General features: G+C 35.3%; 1 protein-coding gene across 1 annotated transcript; it reads left to right on the top strand.

Annotated features, from left to right (window-relative positions):
• The first annotated feature begins 713 nt into the window (after window positions 1–713).
• On the top strand, window positions 714–10,397 carry LOC128209718 (uncharacterized). The gene is made up of 3 exons (XM_052913886.1): window positions 714–1,745; window positions 8,571–8,694; window positions 9,088–10,397. The coding sequence occupies exons 1-3, from the start codon at window positions 761–763 to the stop codon at window positions 9,236–9,238; spliced, it is 1,260 nt and encodes a 419-aa protein (XP_052769846.1). The 5' UTR covers window positions 714–760; the 3' UTR covers window positions 9,239–10,397.
• The last annotated feature ends 1,143 nt before the right edge of the window (window positions 10,398–11,540 follow it).

Raw genomic sequence — 11,540 nt, 5'->3', positions numbered from 1 at the left:
ACACAGCAACAATGTTTCATGTCAAGGGACTATACTTATTCTATGAACAGTTTTAAAGTGCATTGTTGTTTTTTTTCTTTTCAGCTACAGCAAAAATAACAACTACAAACAGCGTTACTACTATATTTGAACATCCATCTGAAACAGGTACATACAGTTACCAAACTTATCTGACAAGTATTAGCAGAGATATGGTCCATGAAAAAAACACGATTTTCAACTTGTACCAAACATTTCACTAACAAATTATAAATTACAATAAAAAATATTTTGACTAAAATCTGTACCGAATGGCCGTAAAAACATTGCCTGGGATTTTCGGGGGTTTTCAACATTGATAAATGGCCCGACTTTAATTGGGGTGATATTCAATATTGGTCTTAATTGGATATAAGATTGATGTATCTAATCGGAATCCGTTGTATAAATAGCCATCATATACAAGGGTAATTTTTTACGCAACAATAGGTCATTAATTAACGGTCGGTGTCAATTTTCAACGTTTAAAATTGATCCGCCATCCGTTGAAAAAAAAATCGGGTCAGTATTCAACGGGGTCAAAATTTAATTTTACAGCGGCTGTAAGGAAGCTGATTTCTATGAGAGAAAAAAAACACATGGTACAATACAAAAGGAAACTTCTTTTGGCCTTTGTCGAAAGAGTCTTACAAAAAATATCAACGGTTATTCGAATCTACGTACTCTACCGAGGGTTTCGATTCAGATATATTTTGTAAAAGAGAAAAAAGAAAAATCAACAATGGATTTAAAAGTGATATACGTTTTAAGTTTGCTATATGCTTTTGCCCAGACCAAAAACACCGAAAGAAGGGCAGTGAATGTTTTAGCATTTGTGTCAGCATCTGTTGAAATTGCCAATTTCGTGTATGAAATTGTTAACGGGAACAATGACCAAGACACGGCCTCTCCTGCAGATTTGGAAAAAGCAAAAAATGAAATAATCACGGTCTTCTCTGAAAAGCTAGCTGTCGTCCAAGCACAATTATACGGAAGCATAAAGGAAACGATGTCCTTGTCAAAGATTGATGAAGTGAACTACAAAATTCAGAGTGCTCTTCTCGATTTGAAATCATATTTATTAGCGAGTGGAAATGCACAGAGCGTAAAGAAAGAAGAATTTGAAACGCAAGCTGCATTGATTATCGCAGATATTCGAAGTCTCCCTTCTCGTTTAGAAAAGTCCCTTGCGAATGCAGATCAATCGCTTTTAGAATTAATGGCTACTAATTCTAAATGCAATATGTCTGGAATGAACGAATTCAATGACTTCTTCTTCAATCTAACTCAAACTGGGATAATTATCGAATTTTCTTACAAGACAATAAAGCAAAACAGCACTCTTCAAACAGAGTCGGAATGGTGGGACAGCCAGGTTCGACAAATGATCGATTCTTTTGAAAGAGAAGATTCAAGGTGTAAAAGCAGATTTCATACATTACTTAGAAGCGACATGGAGAAACACGATAATCTCAAAGAGTTATCAAATATAGTGCACCAGAAGTATGTTTGGTATATTATTGATGTATTTATCTTGAAACAAAATGATGATGGAGAAGACATCAACATTGAGGGCAAGGAGACGAATATGATGACTTTGAGTGTAAACGGTCTTCGGAAATACTTAATCTATATAGACAAACAAACCAGACTTAACGCCATCAAGTGTCTTTTATTAAAGTCAAACATCCAGGCGCCTCTTGACGAAGTCTTTATTCTCGACAAAGGTAAACACTTGATATAACCAGGCGTTTATTTTTAACTGTTTGTCTCTATCAGTTTAAGGTAAGAAGATTTCCAACGGCGTATGTGTTCCGGTATGATTGATTGATTGGCTGGGATGTGTTAGCGACCTCCCTTATATTATTACATGGCAGTGAACATTTATTTAGTATATAGAACAAATGAGGGTCACACAAAACACGATGGGCCAAAATACAGAAAGGGTTACAGAACATTAGGGTCACATAACACAAATGTAGTTCTCACAGAAAAATAAGCGTCACACAGCAAAAATGGGATAACACAGGGCAAATGAGGTTTTACCGCACAAAAGGGAGTCACACATTACGAATAGGGTTCTCACACCACAAACCGGTGGGGGTCACACAGCACCAATGGGAAACATACAGAACACGACGGGTCGCAATGAACAATTAGGAGTCGCACAGCACAAATGGGATTCACACAGAACATAATGGGTCATATTAAAGAAATGGGGAGCACATAGCAGGTATGGGAACCACGCAGAACACGATGGGTAACAATGAAGAATTTGGAGTCATATACGCATGACAATCGTGTGATGCAATTTTCATTTTCATTGGATGACGGAGATACCCGAGGCCGTCGTTATTTTCCGTAAACTTCTATACGCAATTAAAGCTGTGTATTGGAAAATATTATAGCGGAAGTGTCAGTGACAAGGGATTAGTGGCCGCTAATTATTGATTATATGGCTTCATGGGGACAAAAATTAGTGGCCGTGGTCGCGTTAGACAGTTGGCCGCTTAATGCACGTACATTATATAGTAAAAACGAACGGGGGGAATTTGGAGTGGTCCGTTAAGGCAGGTGGCCATTTAAAGCAGGTGACCGTTCAACCAGGTTTGGGGACCACAAAGCACAAATGGGGGTCTAACAGCACACATGGGTGTCACACAGCACAAATGGGGGTCGTACAGCACAAATGTTGGTCTAACAGCACAAATGGGGTTTACATAGCACAAATGGGGGTCACATAACACAAATGGAGGTCAAACAGCACAAATTGGGGGTCTAACTACACAAATGGGGCCACACAGCACAAATCGGGGTCACATAGCACAAATTGGGGTCTAAAGGCATAAATTTGGGTTACATAGCTCAAATGGGGGTCACATAGCACAAATGGGGGTCTAACGGCGCAAAGGGTTGTTACATAGGCCAAATGAGGGTCACAAAGTACGTATGGGATTGAGGCCACTAAGCAGAAATAGGGGTCACACGTAACAGAATGGGTCACAATTATGATATGAGGGTTTTCCAGAGCAAAGCACGAAGGGTTCCAGCAGGTTACTGCCAGATGCCCTATTTGGGGGCCACATAATACAGAAAAGGTGTGAAACAGAACAAATAATTGGAATCACACAGCTCAGATGGGGTCCCACATAACAAATCGGAGATCCTACAGTAAAAATAGGGGTCACACAGAATGGAACAGTCTCATACAGTTCATTTTGCGACCACAAAGAACAAAAGTCAACACAGCACACACAACAAAATTTTAAATATGTACTCTTACTCCCGGATAAGATTTACCACAATTAATAATATTGTTTTAATATCCCTAAAAGGATTAATAAATGTCTAAAACAATGGTTCTTATGAAGGATACCTGGTTTAATTTGGAATGAATGAGCATTAAACACGGTACTTCTACGTTACGAGACTATAGTAGACCACAGTAATTATTTCAGCATTCACCGATCATTTAATATGTTTCTGCTTTCTGCTACTAAATACACGGTTACAATCTTATCAGTATATAATATTTTCCATAAATGCATTAATATTATTTAGTAAGTAGTTAAAGGTTTATCACTCAAAATTGATGTTTGTTATACAAGTGTATGTATTGGTTTTGAATAAGAATGTCACTTTAACTAACTCTCAATTGTTGCATTTAAAATAAACCGTAGCACTTAGCTTGTAACGCTTAAATGTTATTATATCCACCAAAATATGTGAAAACATGTTTTTCAAATTCTTCTTTTCGGTCCATATTTAAAATTATAACATAAAAGGTTGTTATATAAATACAAATGATACAGAAACAAAACATAGTAAGAAATACAAGTGTAATTAAAGAATAGTATTTGTAAGTGAATCTCTTGTTTCAATAGCTTTACTTATATAAGTACACAGTCGATTTAACACCGATCTTTTATTTGATGAAAACAACTTAATCAATTTCCACTGACTCAGGTAACTAGTGTAATGGTTGCTTATATAACGTTTCCTTATGCCTTTGTAACAATCACATCTTAAAATAAAATAAAACCATTACTTGTGGAAAGTTTAACGTTTAGCAGTCGTTTACAGAATCTTAAATGCAGCCCCTCTAGTTCTTAAGATTTCACATAACTCCACAACTCACATGAATAATTCAATATTGAGCTAACAAACGCATCAAAAAGTTGACAACATGTTTTGGGTGTAAAATTAAATAATTTTAAATTTGACATAAGCGCGTTCATAGCCTTTAGGCCTTTTCCCGTAAGCATATTCTGATTTAAAGCGAACGATCCACTCGAGCTTAACACCATTCCTTGATAATTATATTCATTTACTCTATCTAAGTTTACATTGTCATATGTCCATTTTTCACCTTGCCTCAAACGACCTCTCTTTTTAAAAACGATGACCTATGTTTTATTGACTTGAAATCCCTATTTATCGCAATAGTTTTTAAGCGCATTCAGGCTTTCCTGTAGATATTCAGGAGATTCAGCTATCAAGGCCATATGATCAGCATACATAACCAGAAGTAAATTCAATTCCTTGATTAAAATTCCTCTTGTAGGAAGTGTTTCGATATGAAGTTCCATATCTTCTACGAATAAGGAGAAAAAAAATTAGAGAACACACATCCCACTGCTTCAAGCCGACTGCTATTTCAATAAAATCGGACATCTTTTTTTCACAATGTTTTACTTTGCACCGCACTTTGCCATAACGCAGAGTGTTTATTTGAGTCAAACACTCGTTTCATGTCGACCATGGCTACATACAAGCGTTTTCCGTTGTTTAGCATATGCTCAAACAAGCAATTTAAACTGAAGATAGCGTCCACTGTGGAGTAACCCTTTATAAAACATAATTGGCTATCAGGTAGTTTTTTCATGTTTATCGCCCCAAGTCATAAGTTAAGTGTTAATAATGCCAGTAGAGAGTTTTGCCATTGAACTCATAAGGGTAATTCCTCTAAAGTTTGTTACTTGGTCCTCGTCGCCTTTCTAGTACACGGTTACTATGGTAGATTCCACCCAACTGTTTGGAAAGTATCCACTATTTAATACAAGACAGATTTTGATGCAAAGCATCACAGACGTCGCGAATGTTGTTGAAACATGACTTAAAGGAAGAAGATGCAGTTTAGTAGCATACCATCACTTTTCAGTGATACCGGTATATTATCAAATCTCGTTATCAAATGACCCGCTATTTATTGTCTATTGAAGGTATGATTATCGGATAAAGATCCCTATTTGAAGTGTTTGTATTAAAATAAGATTATCTAAATGTCACCTCTTAATAGCCATGGGCCATATAATTACAATTTCAAAAAATTGGAGGGTATGAAATGGCTAGAGTACGGAATGACCCAGTTTCCATTCGATTCACAAGAAAAAATATCAAGAAACCTATATATACCTATTTGTTACCCCTTTTTACCTTTTAAGTCTACATCACAATCACCACAAAAACATCTGCGAATGTTTATGACATTAATTTATCGGATTTTTAATGATTATTAAATTAAAAGTTAATATACTCAATATGTACAGTATGTTAAAATTGTGTAATTTTAACCGGACTGTCTACCTATAAATACATGTTAATTATGTGTTTTAACATATTAAAAGTCATAGTAGATTATTGTGGACATTGATACCGGGCCTATCGATACCGGGATTTCTTAAGAGAGTATTATATTACCCGGTAACTACTGTGACGAAAACCCTGGTATAAACATAATCCGGTACCATACACTGTGATACCGGCTTTTCCAAATATCGAAACAATGTACCGGGTTTTAGCACTACCTCGGAAGTATTTTAACTGAAATTCTTGCGATATGATTAGTTCGATATATTCTAAACGTCTTGGTTTGTTTGTTTTTGCTAGTTTACAGTAGAATCTCAAAATACATTTTCTGAAAATCGATTAAGAACGAAGATTATTCTGCAAGACACAAAGACTTGGGCCACTTGTATCTTATTTTTGACATATCTGAACAAATAAAGGAACATGAGAAGACTCATTTAAACAAGTAAAATGGCAGAAATGTATGAACAAGTAAAAACATACGCAGACATATATAACAAATAAAAGTACATAGTCAGACATGTATGAACAATTAAGGGTACACTGGCAGACATGTATGAACAATTAAGGGAACATAAGAAGACATTAAGGGAACATTAGCACACATGTATGAACAATTAAGGGAACATTAGCAGACATGTATGAACAATTAAGGACACATCAGAAGACATGTATGAACAATTAAAGGCACATTAGCAGACATGTATGAACAATTAAGGACACATTAGCAGACATGTATGAACAATTAAGGGAACATTAGCAGCAATGTATGAACAATAGAGGGCACATCAGCAGACATGTGTGAACAATTAAGGGCACATCAGCAGACATGTATGAACAATAAAGGGAACATCAGCAGACATGTATGGACAATTAAGGGAACAACAGCAGACATGTATGAACAATTTAGGGAACATTATCAGACATGTATGAGCAATAAAGGGTACATAAGCTGATATGTATGAACAATTAAGGGCACACTATCAGACATGTTTGAACAATTAAGGAAACATAAGCAGATATGTATGAACAATTAAGGGAACATAAGCAGACATGTATGAACAATTAAGGGCACATCAGAAGACATGTATGAACAATTAAGGGAACATCAGCAGACATGTATGAACAATTAAGGGAACATTATCAGACAAGCATGAATAATTAAGGGCACATTATCAGACATGTATGAACAATTAAGGGCCCATTATCAGACATGTATGAACAATTAAGGGCACATTTTCAGACATGTATGAACAATTAAGGGAACATCAGCAGACATGTATGAACAATTAAGGGAACATAAGCAGACATGTATGAACAATTAAGGGTACACAAGCAGACATGTTTGAACAATTAAGGGCACATCAGAAGACATGTATGAACAATTAAGGGAACATCAGCAGACATGTATGAACAATTAAGGGAACATTATCAGACATGCATGAATAATTAAGGGCACATTATCAGACATGTATGAACAATTAAGGGCACATTATCAGACATGTATGAACAATTAAGGGCACATTTTCAGACATGTATGAACAATTAAGGGAACATCAGCAGACATGTATGAACAATTAAGGGAACATAAGCAGACATGTATGAACAATTAAGGGTACACAAGCAGACATGTTTGAACAATTAAGGGCACATCAGCAGACATGTATGAACAATTAAGGGCACATTATCAGACATGTATGAACAATTAAGGGCACATTATCAGACATGTATGAAAAATTAAGGGCACATTATCAGGCATGTATGAACAATTAAGGGCACATTATCAGACATGTATGAACAATTAAGGGCACATTATCAGACATGTATGAACAATTAAGTGCACCGTAGCAGACATGTATGAACAATTAAGGGAACATTACTGGACATATGTGAACATATAAAGGTACAAAAACAGACATTTCTAAACAAATGAAGGAACATTAGTAGACATATATGAGCAAATAATAGAGTTACAAAAGTTTCACTCATGTTGCACTGCACTCAAAAACCTAAATGATGTTCGGCTATTGGTGAGGACAAATACGTTGGTGCCATTAGTGTAGACATTGTAAAAGCTTTTTATCTTGTTGACCACGGTGTACTTCTGCGATGTACTACTGCACAAACACAAATTTGTCACGTCACATGAAATACAATAAAACTAATGGGATTTCATTCGTCATCAACTGTTTAAATTTGTGACGTTAAGTCTGAATTTAAGGAAATGAAATCTGGAGTTCAGCAATTATCCATACTAGGCTAACTTCTCTTTCTAATATAGATAGCAATGCTATAATTAAATACTTTATACATAATAAATTCCTCAAATATTGACTTATATGCTGAGAGCGCAACCGTTCAGTTTAGGTTATAATAATCAAACAAATGAAACACATCTACAACAAAGCTTTGAGCGTGTGCAAGTATGGTGCAGCAGAAATCCAATTGCAATATCAAACAAAGGGTATGCCAACAATATGCAAATGATATGATACTTAATCTCTCGATTAAACTGTAGTCTGACAACAGAATATGGCATATCTAATGTCCTAACACAGTTTAATTATTGCTGTATAGTAAGAGCAAAGGCTAATAAATTTAGCTGCAATAACATTTAAAAAAATCAAAAGATCCCAGCCAGAATCTTGTTACAGAAACACAGTGAAACTCCGTAGATGGCAACAATCTTGGATGGTTAATTTGAATACCGCTTTAAGTATCACAATTGCTAAATGGTATTTAAAGCCTTAAATAAAAAATAGCCATCATACGTTATTGTCCAAAAATCAGAAATACAAAGTATGCTGAAAATTGTTTCAAATACCTGTTGGAATTGGAATTGTGTAAGACAAACATTATCTTTGAACTGAGTCTTTTAAATATTTGTTTTGAATACATATTTAACATGACCAATAACTGCGTTTTATAGATACAAATAAAGGACGTGACATTTTCATTTAAAGGAACCCCTGCACATGGGTATGTTTCCACAACTGAAGGGAGCTTAAAAAAGACGACGTTCTTGTACGATGAAACAGACGAAACAAGGTCCTGTCATCCGGAGACTGTCCCGGTAGATGCAGTGAAGTACGTATAATTTTTCTTTACATCAAACCAACAGAAGATTTCTGTATGTATCCAAACATAATTGAAAAAGAATATCATCTTAACATTTACTGTTGTTTTAGAAGGTCTCTTGTTTTGTTTTGTGAAATGTATGAGCTATGGAGTTTGTGTCCGCAACTATCTCCTAAACTCCTTGAAGAATTTAAAAAAAAAACTTGTCTCCAATGTTCATTCCAACTTCCACAATTCGCTACATATAGCCAAAAGTAAAATGCCGTTGAACAAAGTGAGACAAGTAGACATCTGAGAAGTTACAACTGTTTTGGTTTAAAAAAACAACCGTCTAATTGCATATTGCTTATGTTCATTTTGTTAGTACAGCACCGATGTTAACGGTATTTGTCGCTCTTTTAGGGATCGCACAAATGAAGACGGTGGATCAAAGGAAGGATTAAACATCTTTTTAATTGGCGGTATTGGTCTTGCTTCGCTGGTATTTCTCGCAGCCTTCATTTCTGTTTGCTACTGTTGGTACAGAAGGCGTCGTTTATGGAAGTATATATGAGGGAAATGATGTACCCACCCTTTAGCGCCAACGAGAGGGAAATGCCATTCGCAACAACTTGGCCATCTCCGGCAAGCTTCGATATTGTTTTTTAGTCTTTATTTTATAAAAAATAAACAGCGGCCTAATTATCTCATTACACGCTATACATGAATCTGAATCAGACATAAGAAACATTAACAATAGTCCAATACACATAATTAATAAAACTGTTAAACTGTAAAACAAGTAATTTACATAAAATAGTAAAAGATGTTGTGTTTTTTTTTTAAATATCCCATCTAACATGTTATCGAATGTTAACAACTTCTAAATATGCGGCTACTTGGCTAAAATTAGGGCTTCCGTTAAAGGAAGTTTGTAAGTGTATTACTTTGTTATATAGTATCATAGTTATTGTACTCTCTTTAATGAGGCTAAAAAATCCAAAACTGAGTTCTTGAAAGTAAAGGAACTTCGAACACTTTGGATAAAACTTTTAAAGGTTAATGGTTGAAAGTTTAAGATATCAAAATATGTTTACAATATTACATTTAAAGTATCGTTTCCGGTAAGTTTTGAATTAAATTACTTTTTTGAATTCACTTTTTTGAGCTATCATTTTTAATTGAGAATTATTTCATATTTTTTCAGAATTCTTGTACAATCTAAGTGTTTGAGAGACTTGATAATTCCATGTTAGGGAGAAAAACTTCCTACAGTGACGGCTAGGAAGTTCAAACTTCCCCTGTCAAATTTCAATTGAAGCCCTGATAAAATAGTAAATAAGATATCTTACTTGATGCGGTGTGTATCATTTTGCATATGACGTGAAATTATTAAGTATGTGTTTATTGTTAAGTTATTTTGTTAAGTTATTCAAGACAGTAAAAGTTTATAAAAAATACTTTTTTTCTAAAAAGCATTTTAGTATCAACTATCAACCTTGCTTATTCATGGTTAAATCATTTAAATGATGATGATGATAATGATAATGATGATACTATGTATAAAAATGTATTTCAAATGATATTATGAACTTTAGAATATTGTCCGATAGTAAATTGATGTGCTTGGTCCGATTCGATTGATTATCGATAGCAAATGAAGTCCGTTTTTGTACACTAGGAATCACATCGCTAAGAACGGTATAACAACGTCAGGACATCGTCAGAACATCGGCAAAATATAGCCAGGGGGTGGGGGGGGGAGGGGCGACGGTATGACTATTTAAACATACTTAAAAAGAGCTGCCATTGCGCTTCCCGTGTGAGCAACGCGACTACAGTGGAAGTATAACGTCAGTACTCCGGTACGGCTTCATTTATGTCGATAGAGCCCCGTAATGAATATGCGGCTCTCGGGTGGCCTCAATGTGTACCGTAATGGTAATGTGATACCGAAGTCCTGCCGATGTACTAACGCTGTACTACCATTCTTAGCGATGTGATACCGTTCTACTTCCGTACACCGGTAGTACAACGGCAGAACAACGGTACCACTCCGCAATAGCTTCAGTCAGCATATCGGTAGTGCAACGGCGTCTCCTTGGTATTACAGCGTTGACCGAAAAGAGGTATTTGATTGCACATCACCTCTTAAACCGGTACTACTTCGGTATTGCTACGTCCAACTGTTTTTTTTTTCAAGTGCTTTTCCGTCGGAGCCGATTGTTTTGCCGTTGTTAATTGTTATCTCCGGTGTAGTCCCGGCGAAATGCATCGGTAGTGTGTAACTGACACTTTACTACCTACGTAGAAGCCGTACATGATATCTAAAAGTAAGCATTTGCATGGGCACGGACCCAAGTAGTTATTCCGGAATCATTTAATATATGGCTTAGTGATTTGTGAAATAAGAATACCATTTAATCCGATAAAGGGGTGAGTTGACTATGTAGCATATATAGTAACTGTAAATGAGCAGTCTCTTTCCAACCGAGACTGCTGTTAATTTTTTATGTAACTTTGATAACATCGGTTGTAACGTCATCGTTGTAAGTTTTCAAATCTTTTCTGCTCTGGAAGTTTAATGGATACACTTGCAATCTGGCTGACTTTTCACTATATTTAAGAACATTGTTTATTGAACTTGTTTTTATTTAAACATGTGAGCATATATTAAAACATTTTACGTTTAGAGGTAAAACCGTTAATCACAGTTCTACGCTATTGGCCCATTTTTATATTGTGTGTTATTTTCCAAACTGTTTATATTAAGTTATATTGTAAAATATTAATTTCTTTAAATTAAAATGTGTTTGTTCGTTTTATTTTGTTCTATTTAATTATTCAACTTATATACAATTTCACAACATTTAATT

Source organism: Mya arenaria, chromosome 11 (genome assembly GCF_026914265.1).
Source record: "Mya arenaria isolate MELC-2E11 chromosome 11, ASM2691426v1".
NCBI classification, from domain to species: domain Eukaryota; kingdom Metazoa; phylum Mollusca; class Bivalvia; order Myida; family Myidae; genus Mya; species Mya arenaria.
This window is presented reverse-complemented; position numbering and strand designations above follow the sequence as displayed.

Coding starts and splice junctions, on each gene's coding strand:
- LOC128209718 (XM_052913886.1), top strand. CDS start 761: ATGGATTTAAAAGTGATATACGTTTTAAGTTTGCTATATGCTTTTGCC. Junction 1,746..8,570: donor AGTCTTTATTCTCGACAAAG/GTAAACACTTGA, acceptor TTTCATTTAAAG/GAACCCCTGCACATGGGTAT. Junction 8,695..9,087: donor GTCCCGGTAGATGCAGTGAA/GTACGTATAATT, acceptor TCGCTCTTTTAG/GGATCGCACAAATGAAGACG.